This window comes from Theropithecus gelada, chromosome 14 (genome assembly GCF_003255815.1).
Source record: "Theropithecus gelada isolate Dixy chromosome 14, Tgel_1.0, whole genome shotgun sequence".
NCBI classification, from domain to species: Eukaryota; Metazoa; Chordata; class Mammalia; order Primates; family Cercopithecidae; genus Theropithecus; species Theropithecus gelada.
The window spans coordinates 4,610,368-4,627,118 of record NC_037682.1 but is presented as its reverse complement, the minus strand read 5'-3'; the positions used below and the strand labels follow the sequence as shown (position 1 = coordinate 4,627,118).

Below are 16,751 nucleotides of genomic sequence, written 5' to 3'. Positions count from 1 at the left end.
TAGTAATTTAACGTATCTTTGTATCTCAATAATGTATTGAAGAGTACCTATCATATTTTACATAAATACAGCATTATGTAGTTGTATAATAATGAATGGTTGGCATTTTAATGGAGGTGTCTAAAGTGACCTAGCACCTTACTGGATGATGGTTCTATTGGAAATTAGTCATTAGTGGTTTTCACAGAACACTGGGACAAATGTAACAGTTTGCCATTCTCTCACCTTTTTAGCCTTCTAGTCATCACATGCTTATTCATGGTAGACGTAGTTTTAAAAATAAGAAATTACTCGTGCAAAGCTATGGATTGTAGATTCGGGGGGACCCATTTTTGTAATAGTCACAGCTAGCGTTGGGCTCTTGCCATATGCTGGGCACTGTGCTGAGTGTTTCCCCAGTCTGGTGCAGGCTGAGTGTCCCTGATCTGAGATGCTCAGGGCCAGAGGGATTTCAGATTTCAGATTTGTTTGAATTTTGAAATATATTTGCATTACACTTACTAGTTGAGCCTCTCAAATCTGAAAATCCAAAATCTGAAATGCTCCACTGACCGTTTCCTTCAAGCATCATGTCAGCACTCAAATTAGAGATTTTGGAGCATTTTGAATTTCAAATGTTTGGGTTTGGGATGCTCAACCCGTATTTAATCCCCATACACATCCCCGTGAGGTTACTGTTGTTATCCCCATTTTACAGATGTGGAAACTAAAGCTTAGAGAGGCCCCACAGTGCACAGTGCTGATTTGAGTTCAGATTTGTCTGATTTCAAAATCTGACAGGTGACCGCTTCACCATCTAGCCTTACTTGTCTCAGATACTCTGACCTCCCTGGCAGCATTCCCACAGAAGGAGGCCCAAGACCACTTCTCTTTAGAGATAACTGTGGATTGGGCCTTCCTGTTCTCGAAGGAAGTAGAGTACATTAAGAGCAGATCTGCTCGGTGGCTGTTCTTTATGTTGACCCAAAATCTCCCCCTCATAACTTTCACGCTCTGGTCTTTATTCTGTGCTGGTGTCTGAAACCCACCTGATGATGCGGTGACTGGACAGCTGTTTAGATACCTAAAGGCATCTGTCTCTGACAAAAGCGTGGGACCTGGTCAGCAACTGTCTGTGAGCTCTCTGTTGGATGATTTAGTGAAACTGCTTGGGTTCGGATCCCAGTTTAATCACTGATAAGTTTGTGAGCTGGGGTCTGTTTCTACCTCGGTTTGCTCTCCTGAGAAGTGAAGATGATGATAGAACAGTGCCACTTAAAGTGGCATTGGACCTGTGGCTGGCTGTGGTGAGATAAGGAGCTTACACCAGCAGCAAAAGACACAGAGCACGGCCTTCAGTTCAGCTGACTTCTATTGGATTGTGTTTTCTTTATTTTTTGATAGCAAGATTTTCTCAGTGAAGGAAGCATCATGTTGATTGATACTTAGGCATGATAACCTGGCCCTGTTGGTCACTGGTAACTTCAGCGTGCTGCTTGGTGGCTTTGAGGAGCCTAGTCCTTGGGTAGTTGTGAGGTTAAACCAGGTGTGCATGCAGAGTGTCAGGCCTAGTGCCAGACCTGGTCCACAGAAGACTGTCGCCTTCATTCTCTGTGTCAGTGGTGTTGGTGTGGACCAAGAGGACTTCCCTGCTCTCTAGTAGGCCTGAGCTGGGATGGAGGCGGAAGTCTGGCACGTGACAGCACTACAGCGTACGGAGGAGTGCAGAGGGCGGCGTGTGGGGGAGTGCGGAGAGTGGCCTGTGGAGGGATGCGGTGGGCAGCGCTGGCCAGGCTCTCGGGGCTTTCCCCAGACTCTGTTAACAGCTTACAGCCGGCTGCATGTCAGCTTGCCCTGTACCCTGTTTTTGGTTTTGTTTTTTTAAAACATATGATTGTTTTAACCTGAATTTTGAAACTTAAGCTTCATATTGATAATTTCTAGATATGAAAGCCTTTCATTGTCTTGTGATTGTAACTGGAAAGTAGGAAAGGGTGCAGGATTCATTTGCATTTTAACTGTCAGTTGAGATTGTGTCCTAAATGAGCACAGCTCCATTTTGCATTGAATGCACTTGGTCCTCCCTGAGCCACAGTGGGGCTACAGTAGGATTGATATACTTTACACAATCCCATTTAAAAAGCAGAAGTTCAAACTGAGCCCAGTGGTACATGCTTGTAGTCCCACCTACTTTGGAGGCCGAGGCAGAAGGATCAGTTGAGCACAGGAGTTTGAGGCTGTAATGCAAAACGATCACATCTGCAAATGGCCACTGCAGTCCGGCCTGGGAATCGTAGCAAGAACCTGGCTCTTAAAAAATTTTTTAATAAAATAAAGTTTACCGTTCAAGTCTTCCTGTTTATAGTAATGCTTGCTCAACGTGTTTTATGAAATCTAGTCCCAGTCAAAACCAGAAAACACAGATGTATAAGCAGGATCTGCCTAGACCCTGCAGGGGTGAGTCTGTTCACTGTTGTTGCCACCATCCTGCTCCCTCAGCACATGGGCATATTCATGCTCCACTGCAAAAACGAAAAACCCTGGGAGTCTGACAAAGATCATCTTGTAATGATAAGCCTGGAAGTATTTTCTTTTAAGCCATATTGAAGAAAAATGTTTAAACTGCATAGAAGTGCTTCAATTTATAGTGTCCAGTCCAAACATTATTGAGAAATATGAGCCATAGACATGTGTATGGGTGGCCATGGGCTGTTCCTTGTTTATTTTTTACCCTTTCAGACAAAAAGGTATTTGACAATTTTGCCCCAGAGGTTTCTGCCGTCTCTGGAGTGTCTTTCGAAGTACATCAGGAGGTAAACGTCGCTGGCTCTTCATTAGTGCAAGTTAATGCTGTCTGACATTTGTAACGATATGGTTTATAGGTGGTGTTCGGATCTCTGCAGCTGAGTGACTGTCCTCGTAATGTGCCTAGGATAACCCTGGGCTGCATGGAGGAGGCTGAGGATGAGGGGCATCCCTGTGTCCTGCTGGCCCAGTGCACGCTCGTGGGGAGGCAGACCAGGAGTCTGACGGCTCTTTGGTGCTGTGCTGCGTGGCCCTTCAGAATGGTGCCAGACTGAAACAAGACTTTCTGTGCTGGCAGAAAGCACCGCGAATCGATTTTCAAAAGAAGTTTATGGCTATTATGTAAGGCCTGAGTTTTTCACAGTCTGCTATTAACTGACTTTGCGCTTCTCTCACCCTTCAGTTACCACCTTCCAGAGAAGAGGTACGAGATGACAAGACAACCATAAAGTGTGAAACCTCCCCGCCTTCCTCCCCGAGAGCCCTTCGGTTAGACCGGCTGCACAAAGGGGCGCTGCACACCGTCAGCCACGAGGACATCAGGGACCTAAGGAAGTAAGGAGCCTGCAGCAGCCCCGTGCAGAGCATACTTGTCTTTTCGTTTCCAGTGTTGAGAAATCGACGAATCTTTTCTTGACTAAAACAATGATTTTCTAGAATTGTCTGTTAATTCAGTTGAGTGTATTTACATGTTACACTTAGAATGCCTACCACTGCTCTGGGCTACAGTGAAATCCAGCAGAAAATGCATATCTGTTTGGGCAAGCTTAGTTTGGAAAGGAAGGAGTTAAATGATATCAGCAAGTTTTGGAAAAACTTCATGTCTTCAGAGTCTACAAATTCACTGCTTTCTATTCTTGATGGAGAGTTTGGCAAGCAAATGACAGACTTGGGATTGGAACCGCCCTCTAGGACAACCCGTGCCTTTCAGACGCCCTCTTGCACCTTTTATAAGCTGTGGAGAGTTCCAAGTTGTACTTACCCATTTACTGAGTGTCCCCACTCAGGAAACCAATCAGCTGTTTTGTTACTAGTATGCCATCTATGCTCTCTTTTTTTTTTCTTTTTGAGACAGTCTCGCTCTATTGTCCAGGCTGGAGTGCAGTGGCATGATCTTGGCTCACCACAGCCTCCGCCTCCCCGGTAGCTGGGACTGCAGGCGCACGCCACCATGCCCAGCTACTTTTTGTATTTTTAGTAAAGATGGGGTATTACCATGCTGGCCAGGCTGGTCTTGAACTCCTGAGCTCATGATCCGCCAGCCTTGGCCTCCCAAAATGCTGGGATTACAGGCGTGAGCCACCGCGCCCAGCCCCTCTTTTTTCAGACTCCATTGGATTTTGGTTCTGTGCCAGGCAATATGCAGGGGAGGCATGTATATTAATTTTTGCAGTAACCCCTCAGGCAGTTAACATTGCCACGTTTCTCAGCTGAGCAGAGTAATGCTCAGGACAGTTGTGGGAGCTGCTGGAGGGGTAGCAGGCGGACCACTGAGTTTTGGAACCTGATGGCGCGGAGTCAGGGCCTCCCCTGGAGGGAAGGGGAGCTCCGTGTCAGAGAGTCTCAGCTGCCCAGAATGGGTCTCTGTGCTGGCCTCACTGGGAGCCTGCCTTTGTCATGCATGATGCACGTGGTGAGGAAGATGTGTGTGAAAGAGACTGGAAGTGCTTGTAGGGAAGTTTGCAACTGTTAATATGTGAAGTATCCTACAAGGGCACATGGTAAAGATCCGTTTTCTTTCCTCAAAGCTCCACAGGCTCCCAGGACGGTCCCGTGAGCAATCCCAGCAGTAGCAACAGTAGCCAGGACTCGCTCCACAAAGCCCCAAAGAAGAAAGGCATTAAGTCCTCCATTGGCCGCTTGTTTGGCAAGAAAGAAAAGGGCCGACCTGGACAAACCGGCAAAGAAGCATTAGGACAAGGTTGGTTGGTTTTCCGCACCCTTCCCAGCAGCCAGGGGTCGGGGAGGAAGGCACTGCCTTCGGTGCCAGCAGTTCCCATGCGGTGCTCCGGCAGCCGTGTGCTCTCCAGGGACCAGCGGCTGTGAAGGCCTGGGAGCTAGAGAGCAGCGGTTTATGCTCACTTGCCACTCAGGTACCACACGTTTTCTGTCTTTGAGCATTTTTGTCTTGCGCATTTGGTTGTCTAGTCAGAAACTTAGGCTTAAGAAATGATTTCCCTCTGAACCTGCAAATATTCATCCGCCTATTTATGAAAACATAGAACTTTGTCATGCTGATTTTTACTTCTGGGCTGTTCTGCTTCCTCATAGCTGGCGTTTCCGAGACAGATAATTCATCTCAGGATGCCTTGGGACTTAGCAAATTGGGAGGACAGGCTGAAAAAAATCGTAAACTTCAAAAAAAGTAAGCTTTGTATTATTTCTTCATCTCATTGCATGGTTTTCAGTTGTGCCTAAGCTCTAAGTAGTGTTCATTAATTATAATATGTAGCTATGTATATATACATTGTATTCTGAAAGCTTTACCTACAGCCTTAGTTAAGCCGCACTTTCTGGAAGATTTAGAGTGTTTGTGAAATTTCGAAGAAACTCACACTGGTATCCCTATTGTCTTGGAAAGTTGTCCAGCTAGGAGATAGGATGGGTGAGAGTTGGACTCGGCTGCCTGAGCACTGGAGTCGGCCCTGGCGCCTGCTCAGGTTCACTTTGTGACGTCGAGGAAGTGACTTAGCATCTCTGTGCTTCAGTTTTCTCATCTGTAAAGTGGGGATCCTAGTAGTACATACCTTGTATGGCTTTTATGAGAATTAAATGGGATGATATGCATGAAGTTATTTAAACAGTGCCAGCAAGTCATAAACAAGTTGTAACTGTGGCCACTACAGCGACTGTTGTTTGCCAGCGTTCAGCATTTGCTCTTCATGCTAGTAATCTGCCTGAAACATTTGTCATGTTGCATTTTTTTCTCTTCTATAGATTTTGTACTTTTATCTCAGAGAGACTCCAGATTTTATAGCCTGTTAATATTAAGTTTTAATTCTAAACTAAGTCTGCTTCTGACAATAAGCTGTAATATTTGGGATGGCTTTCAACAAAGGAGCACAGGCATTGTGATGCCCCGGGGTGAGGGCATGGAGGAATCAGGTTCCTGTCCCTGGGCCTTCTGGGATGTGGGGTGAGTTGTGTGTTGGCTGACCATAGATGAACTAGATAGGCTGAGACAATGCCCGAGTGAGCTAACAAACGATGAACAAAACTAAAGCCACTTCTGTAATAAAATAAGCAGTTTGTGTAGTCTATGGGGTAAGGCCTGAGCTTGAGAAATGTGGAAGATGGTAACGCCAGGCTTTGAGACAGGGTGAAACTTGATGGGCTGTGTGATGACTCTGAGTGTGGGAAAAATCATCTGGCCACTTTTAAGTGCCCTAAGAAACCAACGCTCATCTGGAAATTGGGGCCCAAAGACACTGGTTCCCAGAAGCACCAGAGCCTGCAGGGACCCTCTGCCCTAGAGGCCCCTTTGCCTTTAGCCCCCAGAGTTGCCGGCTGATTTTTTCTGTTGTGAAATCTGTCTCATTTTAGTTTTCTTTTCAAAGCCTTTATAAATAACTTTATTGATTATATTTTAGGTAAAATGCTCTTAAATGTTAACAATACCATAGGAATACTCAGGTTTTTTGGTTTCCTGTAAATGGAAATTTATAGAAACCACTTAACAGCAAAATCTGATTTGAACATTGCTATGCTTGAACTGTGTAAGAATGTTTTTTTTGTTTGTTTGCTTTTGAGACGGAGTCTCACTCTGTCTCCCAGGCTGGAGTGCAGTGGTGCGATCTTGGTTCACTGCAAGCTCCACCTCCCGTGGTCACGCCATTCTCCTGCCTCAGCCTCCCGAGTAGCTGGGACTACAGGCACCCGCCACCACGCCCAGCTAATTTTTTTGTATTTTTAGTACAGACGGGGTTTCACCGTGTTAGCCAGGATGGTTTCCATATCCTGACCTCATGATCCACCCACCTCGGCCTCCCAAAGTGCTGGGATTACAGGCATGAGCCACTGCGCCCAGCCAAGAATGTTTTAAAATAACTTGGGTAATTGCCATTTGGCCCTGTGAAACTTAATGTTAGGACTAAACTTTCTGCCTCCTGGAAACATCCTAGGAAAATTTCATTCCTTAGATTTTGCTAATGTTACTGTTTTTATTATAGTAAGTATGAGGAAGTGAAATAAAACTTCTCTGTCCTTTATGTTGTGCTTGGGATCCATGTGGAAGTTCTGAAATGTACCAGCTCCTTAGTGGGGAAAATTTCCAAGTACAAAGATTATTTGTCTGACTATAGAGGGCAGTTTCATTTCTTTCACTTAAACTGAGATAAAATTGATTTTAGAAAAAGTGCTTTATTGATTGATTGATTGATTAATTGATTGAGATGAAGTCTCTCACTGTGTCGCCCAGGCTGGAGTGCAATGGCACGATTCTGGCTCACTGCAACCTCCACCTCCTGGTTTCAAGTGATTCTCCTGCCTCAGCCTCCCAGTAGCTGGAATTACAAGTGTGTGCCACTATGCCCAGCTAATTTTTTAGAATTTTTAGTAGAGACGGGGTTTCACCATGTTGGCCAGGCTGGTTTTGAATTCCTGACCTCAAGTGATCTGTCCACCTCTGCCTCCCAAAGTGTTGAGATTACAGGCATGAGCCACCGCGCCCGGCCTAAGGTATCTACATATAAATGTGAAAAAAAGTTTGCGTTTTCCGGAAAAAGTATTATATGAATACAGTTTAATATTTATGCCATTCTTAAGAATGAAATTATATTTCTCAGAATTATTTTCTTCTTCTTAACCCCTGATTTCACTCAAAAGTGTGCTTTTAACTGCAAAATTTACACAGCCAGATGCTTTCACTTACAGAGAATTTAAGGAACCTGGTGAGTTTGGTGGCAAGCTGATTTCAAGTTTTGTAAGACACAGTGTGGTGGGCGCATTTGGTACCTGGGATACGTGGTAGTGAACCCGCAAGTCGGGGCTGGCTGTCCTAAAGACGTTCATCAGCTTTGATAGTGCATAGTGATTCCACAGCACTTCTGGAATTCCCCAGGGTTATTGAAACGCCATCTCTTGAAGTAACCTTGCTTTTAAAGTGTTCCCTTTTCGTGTTCTCCTTTTTGTCTTCCTAGTGCTTTCTCAGGGTAATCAGACTTGGGAGATTTGCTGGGCTGAGTGTGGGCAGTCACCAGCCACAGGCTCTATGCTGAGCTTCCTGAGAGGATCTTTTTATTTTTTTATTTCCGCCCTTGCACGGTTGCCCAGGCTGAAGTGCAGTGGCACATTCACCACTCACTGCGGCCTTGACTTTTATTTTTAGTAGAGACAGCGGTCTGACTGTGTTGACCAGGCTGGTCTTGAACTCCTGGCCTCAAGTGATCTTCCTGCCTCTGCCTCTCAAAGTGTTGGGATTACAGGTGTGAGCCATCACATCTGGCCCAAGGATCTTTTTAGTTTTGCATAAGAAATGCTGATTCCATCCATTTCTCATCAGGGCGAGCCTACATCTTTCCTCAGGATTCTGCCAGTGTGCCATGGCCATGGAGCGTGGGAGCGGCTGTGGCTGGGTCACAGAACCGTACTTGTGGTGGTGGTATTTTTTTATGGTTTTTGGAGAGGGTCCTGCTCTGTCACCCAGGTGGCAACTGTACCTGTGAAAGCAAGTCTCGTTCACTGTGTGCAGGGTGCAGGGGATTGAACAGCTTCAGTCTTATGAAAGCAAGGTAATATATTTAGTTTGGATAGTTAAATGAAAGTACTTCCTCCCTATCCCTTACATACTGTTTGATCAGCAAAAACTCACACAAGCTTCTCATTATGAAAGACTTTACCATTATGCTATGTCTTAATTATAAAATGTACAGCATTATTCACAAATTATATGACCTTTTTGCATTATAGCATTCTCAGTAGCCAGTGAAAGAGCCAAGTCTGAGATCAAGCAATAAAGGAGGAATGTAGTTGTTCATGTAAAGGAACAGCCCAGAGGGCCAGGGTGGAGTGGCCTCAGCTATCTCCAAGTTCTGGACTCTGCATCCCCTCGACACAGGGGACTTCTTCCATAATTGGAACAGTTCCCCCAGAGAAAACAGGGGCTCTGGTGTTCCCACCTGGAGTGTCAGCCCAGGGGTAAGGTCCCATGTTTGATCTTAAAGATCATGGACTGGTCTGATAGGGGAGGGGAGCCAGGACACACACTGAGGCCTGGGCCTGCCACCCAGATGGGGTCTCCTCTGCCTTCTTCCTAACTTCCTGTGACTCTTACACACATCCGTCTACCTCCACTGTTTTAACAGTGTTTCCACTGTTGCTTCTGGACCCAGAAGCGTCTCCATTCTGGAAAAGACTTTATAAAAGCTAGTGATCATTGCCAGGAAGACGGTACTGGTGAAGTCCAGGACAGTGTACACCAGTCTCCAAGTAATAGAAGTAAAGGATTATTTTTTGATAGTTATTTTTGTTTACAGTGAGTATCTATTACATGTTAAAAAATGAAGTCTCTGGCAGAGTGCCAAGGCTGAGCATAAGCTGGAAGCCCTCCTGACTTGGCAGCAGTCAGATCCTCCTTGCTCCTTGGCCAGGCCACGGACGCTCAAGGCCTTAGCAGTTAACCAGATAGTCAGCATTCAGAGCTTTTTCTGGGATTGATGTGGCAGGAATTACCTGTACTACTTCCTAGACCCACCAGTGTGTGAAGGAAGCTCTACTGACTGTCGTTGAGGGGCTTTTGTCCCAAGGGGGAACGGAAAGCAGGGTTTCAGCCACCACCTGGTGACTGGTGCCATGCAGTGTGCCCTTCCTCCCAACCCCTTCATTTCACGTCTTGCGATACCACTTCATACTCCTAAGAAAAGTCTGCGGCTATTGAAATGTATTGAAGAGCCAATATCAAATTTTTAGAAATAAGAGATTCTGTGGTATGTCTTACAGAAATTATTATAGAAAAAATGGACTAAAAGCAGCCTAGGGATGTTGAAATGACTTGGGGATATCTTTATGTGCAAACCAAATGTACGTGTCCTCTCCGTTACAACGACATCTCTCTGAGGCTTTTTATTTTTTTAAACAATTAGCCTCTTTGAAAGCCTTGTAGGTAGACACTTGAGAAATAAAATGAGATTCACCAAGCTTATAGTGTTATTTCTCAAATACCTATGTTAGACAACATTATGTTAACCGTGGGTATTTAAAAATGAGGCATATAGAATATTTCCGATCACATAAAGAGATCTGTGGCAGGACTGACGCCTGCCTGCCTCCTTGTGGTCACCAGTGACACATGGATTCTTGCATTCAGGATACCCCTGCACTGAGAAAACTGTTAGGGTTTCAAATCTCCCGGGTAGGAGGCCTGTGGGTTAAGCCACAGATGACCCAGTGACTTGATTCAGCAAGTAATCAGCTAAATAGCAGTGTAGAGACAGCCATCCACTGCTTGCCTGCTAGATTAGATCATAACATTGTAGTGTTAAAAAGCTGCAATATTCTTTTTCCTTCTTTCTTTGGGTAAATGCTGAACATTTTTAAAGATTCTCATTGAGATAGGCTACTTTGTTTAGACCAAGGTGTGGTTTCCTCTTTCCAGATAGTTGTCTTCATTGTTTAAAAAGGGAATTGTGATTGTTTTCCTTGAATGTCCTATACCTTGGATGTGAAGGCTCTGCTGCTGTTTTTTTTGTTGTTGTTGATTTTTTTGTTGTTTGTTTTTTGAGATAGAGTCTTGCTCTATCACCCAGGCTGGAGTGCAATGGCATGATCTCAGCTCACTGCAAATTCTGCCTCCCGGGTTCAAGTGATTCTCCTGCCTCAGCCTCCCGAGTAGCTGTGATTACAGGCATGCGTCACCATGTCCAGTTAATTTTTTGTATTTTTTTTTTGAGACGGAGTCTCGCTCTGCCGCCCAGGCTGGAGTGCAGTGGCTGGATCTCAGCTCACTGCAAGCTCCGCCTCCCGGGTTTACGCCATTCTCCTGCCTCAGCCTCCCGAGTAGTTGGGACTACAGGCGCCCGCCACCGCGCCCGGCTAGTTTTTTGTATTTTTTTAGTAGAGACGGGGTTTCACCGTGTTAGCCAGGATGGTCTTGATCTCCTGACCTCGTGATCCGCCCGTCTCGGCCTCCCAAAGTGCTGGGATTACAGGCTTGAGCCACCGCGCACGGCCAATTTTTTGTATTTTTTATTAGAGATGGGGTTTCACCGTGTTAGCCAGGATGGTCTCGATCTCCTGACCTCATGATCCACCCGCCTCAGCCTCCCAAAGTTCTGGGGTTACAGGCATGAGCCACCGCGCCCAGCCTCTGCTGGTGTTTTTAAAGTTGGTAATAATTCTTTGATTCTGTAAGGAGGTGGGGATTCTGTAGGGAATCAGAGGGAGTCATTCAGTGTTTTCTCACTCAGGCATTCTTTGTAGTGTGCACAGAACTAATGTGGAATGGATGGTGTTGATAATGTAAAACTGTAGAAGATGAAAGGAAAATGATGAGAATTTGTAGTCATGTCTCAGAGTCTGTGGGGGATTGGTTCCAGGACCCCTCCTGAAGACCCAAATCCATGGAAGCTTAAGTCTTCTGTATAAAATGTCACGGTGTTTCCATATAACATAGGCATAATCTCCCGTAGACTTCAAATCGTCTCTAGGTTCCTTAGAATACCCAGTGGAATGTAAATGCTTTGTAAATAGCTGTTGTGCTGTATTGATTTTTATTGTTTTTTCCCACTGAATATTTTTGATCTGCAGTTGGTTGAATGTGTGGATGTGGAAGCCACAGACACAGAGGGCAGACTGCGTACTGTTAGACTTTTGCAAATGCTCAGAACACTTTGTTAACTTATTTTATATATGCATATAATAGTGGTTCCTTGATTTTGTTTTTGTTTTTGCTGGTTTTAATTTTTGTTTTTTAGAGATAGGGTCTCACTCGGTTGCCTAGGCTGGAGTGCAGTGGCACAGTCATGGCTTACTGTAGCCTCGGCCTCCTGGACTCAGGCAGTCCTTCCACCTCAGCCTCCCAAGTAGCTGAGACTACAGGCATGCGTCACCATGCCTGGCTAATTCTTTTTAATTTCTTTTTAAATTTTTGTAGAGATGCATCTTATTATATTGCCCAGGCTGCTCTTGAACTACTGGCCTCAAGCAGTCTTCCTGCCTCAGCCTCCCAAGCAGCTGGGACTACAGAGGTGTGCCACTACACCGTGCTAATGTTTAAAATTTTTTGTAGAGATGGGGTCTCGCTGTGTTGTCTAGGCTGGTCTTGAACTCCTGGGCTCAAGTGGTCCTCCTGCCTCGGCCTCCCAAAGAGCTGGGATTACAGGTGTGAGCTACCATGCCTGGCTGATTCTCTAATTTTCAATATCTTCTCCTTTGTAGGCATGAATTGCTGGAGGAAGCCCGGAGACAAGGTTTACCTTTTGCCCAATGGGACGGGCCAACGGTTGTGGTCTGGCTGGAGGTACGTCCTTCATTTAACACGCAGTTGCATGGGTTACAGTATGTGAACTTGCAGTTCTGCCTTGTAGACTGTACCTCACTGTGCTGCTTTCCGCTTTCTGCCTCCAGCTCTGGGTTGGGATGCCAGCCTGGTATGTGGCTGCCTGCCGAGCAAATGTGAAAAGCGGGGCCATCATGTCGGCCCTGTCCGACACGGAGATCCAGCGTGAGATCGGCATCAGCAACCCCCTGCACAGACTGAAGCTGAGGCTGGCCATCCAGGAGATCATGTCGCTGACCAGCCCGTCCGCCCCGCCCACGTCTAGAACGGTACGTTCAGAGACAAGCCCTGCATTCTTTGGAAACAGGGAGTGCCTCTCTGAAGGTATCACTGCCCTGTTGACATTGCTTCTCCAGTTCCTTAACAGCACATCAAGTATAGTTCCAATTCAAAATTTTAGCATCAGATACATTAGGACTTTTAATTTTGGGGGAATTGGGTGGTCAAAGAAACTTCATTAAATGCTTTTATGAAAGATTGGCTAGAATGGCATCATACTATAAAAAAATATGAGCTTTTTTAAACATAGAAAAGCAATTATAAATTTAAATATGAAAAATATGAAATATGAAAATACTTAAAAAATTGGTAGAGATGGGGGTCTCGCTGTGTTGCCCAGGCTGGTCTTACACTCCTGGGCTCAAGCAGTCCTCCCACCTCAGCCTTCCAATGTGCTGGGATTACAGGCATGAGCCACCACGCCCGGCTGAGTTTATCAAAATTGAATCGGTCTAAGGGTCTCTTGAAGGAAAAAGTTAATATTTAAGGACACATTTTATAATTGTTTTGAATTTCATTTTTCAGTTTTTGTGATTCAAACTGAATGAGTAATTAACATTTGTACTATATATAAAGATATTTGCTAAGCCAATTATAGTGTGTTTTTAAATGTTACTGGAATATAATATACATATAGAGAAACACACATATGAGTGAACAGTTAAATGATTTGTAAGTCAGCATCCCCTGTGTGGTCCACGCCTACACTGAAAAATGGGATCTGACCAGGGCTTTGAAGGCCTCCTGCTCCTTTTGAGGCACTGCCCCTTCCCTAGGGGTGAGTGCTTGGCTCCTGACGCCATAGACTGCTCTGTTTGTTTCATTCTTTATGTGGATAAACAAGATCCTGTAGTATTCACTCTCTTGTGTCTGGCTTCTTTCACTTAATGTTATGTCTGTGAATTCATCTGTATCATTCTATGTGTAAGCAGCATCTTGAGTAAAATTTTTGTGTCTAGTTCAGAGGACTGGCTCTTCCGCCTTCTTAGAAGCACCCATTTATTTATATATTTATGTATGTATGTATGTATTTATTTAAGTTCTTTAGTTTTTAGAGGCAAGGTCTTACTCTGTCACCCAGGCTGGAGTACAGTGGCTCAGTCATAGCTCACTGCAGCCTCAACCTCTTGGGTTCAAGCAATCCTCCCACCTCAGCCTCCCAAATACTTGGGACTACTGGTGTGCACCACCACACCTAGCTACTTTCTAAAAACTTTTTAGAGACAGGGTCTTGCTATGTTGACCAGGCTGGTCTCGAACTCCTGGCCTCAAGTAGTCCTCCTGCCTCAGCGTCCCTGAGTGCTGAAGTTACAGGTGTGAGCCACCATGCCCAGCCAGAAGCATCTATTGAAATATAGCTGACATACTAGTAAGAGATACTTGTTATCCCACCGTCAAAATTGATCCCTAAGGCATTTTTGTATTTTTTGTAGAGAATGGGTCTCACTGTGTTGCCTAGGCTGGTCTGGAACTCCTGGGCTCAAGCGATCTTCCTGCCTCAGACTGCCAAGTAGCTGTGACTACAGGCATGCACAGCCATGCCTGGAAAAGGTCCCTAAAGAATTCTGATCCTCCCTTCCCCATCATTCCAGTTTGTGAACAATTTTTTTTTTTTTTTTTGAGACGGAGTCTTGCTCTGTCACCCAGGCTGGAGTGCAGTGACGCAATCTCGGCTCACTGCAAGCTCCGCCTCCCGGGTTCACGCCATTCTCCTGGCTCAGCCTCCTGAGTAGCTGGGACTACAGGCGCCAGCCACCGCGCCCGGATAATTTTTTGTATTTTTAGTAGAGACTGGGTTTCACCGTGGTCTCGATCTCCTGACCTTGTGATCCGCCCGCCTCGGCCTCCCAAAGTGCTGGGATTACAGGCGTGAGCCACCATGCCCGGCCCTGTGAACAATTTTTTAAAATAAAAACTAAAGGGAAAAATAAAGATGAGATCACTGGTTGCCTTATAACCAGTGTTTTACTGTATTTGATTTGTTTGGCCTGTAGGTATTTTCCGTTTGGGGAGCTAAGGACCCTGGGAGCTCAGGATTTCAAGCAGTTCACAAATCTGCAAATGTTCATCCAACATGAGCTGTACTCATACAGTTTCTCTCCATGTAGGAAGTCCCTGAAAGCCCTTAAGAAGGGTTGTCCTACTTGAGAAAGAAGAACTATGTTAATAAAAACAAGAATGGTTATTGGGAGATAAGGGCAGGCCAACTCCAGATGTATAAAGTTCAGACTTTTTACACTGGCTGGATTCCCAGTCTCTGCTTTTAGTCTCCTCAGGAGAACACAAATTGTTGTTGCGATGAAGAGCCTCCCAGGCACACTTCTCCAAGGAGCACATCACCGCTGGATTCAGGGCTCCCAGTTTACCTTACAAAACACGTTTTGAGGGGTTTTATTTGTTTTATTTATTTTTTTCTTGTTAGTGAACAAATTATGGTGATGAACAATAAGCTTTGTCCTCCCCTGTTGCTCCGAGAGCTCCTTTCCCATGGCCTGCCTCGGGAGCAGTGTCTGAGCTCTTCTCTGGTTGTTCTACATGAGAGTGGCCTTGCTGAAAATGAAGGTGCTGAGTGGTTTCTCCCGTGTTTATCCACTGTCTTCAGTAATGACGGAGAACACCTCACCTAAGGCAAACTTCACACCATGTCAAAGTGTAAGGAAAAAATCTCCCTCAAGTAGACACACAGGCCACTGTCTGTCTCGTGTCTGGTTCTGATGGCTGCACAGAGCCATCGACACTGCTTAGCACATCCATGACCCCCTCTGCCTGTGGCCTGCCTTCAGCCTTCCAGGCCATCACGGAGCATCTGCGGCAGAAAGCCCTCCAATGGCCAAAGCAAGAGTTTCATGCTGGGTTCTTTGTTGTTAATCTGTTTTAAATATATTGAATCAATAGTTACTTGAGAATTACTCAAAGTTTCCAGAAGTACACAACGTGTTTTCTTCTCTTGATATTTCACATACCTCGGGTAAGCATGGCATCTAAAGCTCTGGGCATTGTGTGCTCTTCTCCTGGTGGTGTTGACCACACGGTGTTAACAGGGAATGGTTATTCTGTACGGGCATCTGAACTGAAAAGTGAGAAGAGCGAACTTTGCCTCCTCGGCCCCTTCTCTGTGCCTGTGGCTTATGCGTGTGCCCCTCTCCTCTTTGTCACTGCTTCCCTTGCCCTGGATGTGGTTGGTGCACTGGGGTCACCTTAGACCACAGGAAATGTCTGGTTAACACATGAAGAGATGGAAACGCTCGCAGCCACGCCGCAAACGGTTAGTCACGCACCACAGCCTGCACTCCCCCCGCGCATTTTCCACTAAGACCGTCTGGGTTCTTTGCCTTTTTGTTGAAACAAAAATGTTATTTTCCATTCAATTGTTCCAGATAAGTATTTCCTTTCGTTATTAGTTGAATGTGTAAGTAGAATTTGTATTTTAGATTTTTTCCAGGAACTTAAAGTTGGTAGACTCTCTCTTTAGAATAGCTTTAACCTAGCTCTCTTTTTGGAGAGATCTCAGTTGAGCCTCCGTGTGTCTGTGTGGCCCTTTCTCCTTCCATGGATGTGCTTGGCATGGAGAGAGTCTGCTTCTTGCATGAGAAGTTGAAATTGTTGGTTTTGCATGAGTTTTGCATGATGCTTTGCTAGTCTGAACTTTTTCACTCAGTGAAGCTGCATCTTCCCTGCAGAGTTGCTTTGCCTGCACTACCGAGCTCACCAATACTAATAGTTATGTTCTTTTGCATTCCTAACCACGTAACCCCAGGAAGATGAGGAGGGAAGCTGGGCTCAGGTTGGAGTCTTTCTGTAATATATTCTTCACTACATGTACAGCAGCAAAAAGCAATTGGAGTATGAAAACTTGTGTAATCTACTTTTTTTGATGTTTATAGCATCTTAATTTATTCAGCGTACAGGATTGTTAATGATTTGAAAGCACTAGTCAAGCATAGGATTAAAGAGTACGTCTCATGGACAATTTTGAACATTTCTCATATGGTGCCATGGCAGTTATTTTTAATTAATATAGATTGCTTTGTTTAACATATGATCTTTTATACAAAGTCTTGTGGCTTAGGCAGCTTCTGAGATTATGTATGTAATTTCCTGGTAGGGTAACGTTAATTACAAGATATACTGATGGGGAAATTGTGTTCTAATAAATTTCCAAACATAAAAATTGTTATAGTGACTTTTCCTCTGT

General features: G+C 45.0%; 1 protein-coding gene across 3 annotated transcripts in view; it reads left to right on the top strand.

Annotated features, from left to right (window-relative positions):
- PPFIA1 (PTPRF interacting protein alpha 1) overlaps nt 1-16,751 on the top strand; it is a 113,079-nt gene that overhangs the window by 76,229 nt on the left and 20,099 nt on the right. For 2 of the 3 annotated variants that reach the window (XM_025358051.1, XM_025358052.1), the window contains 5 exons: nt 3,188-3,339; nt 4,533-4,705; nt 5,056-5,149; nt 12,157-12,238; nt 12,346-12,546. In XM_025358051.1, coding sequence (XP_025213836.1) covers nt 3,188-3,339; nt 4,533-4,705; nt 5,056-5,149; nt 12,157-12,238; nt 12,346-12,546 — 702 coding nt within the window. Of the gene's footprint in view, nt 1-3,187; nt 3,340-4,532; nt 4,706-5,055; nt 5,150-12,156; nt 12,239-12,345; nt 12,547-15,758; nt 15,822-16,313; nt 16,341-16,751 lie in introns of all 3 variants that reach the window. The other variant, XM_025358049.1, reaches the window with a different exon arrangement.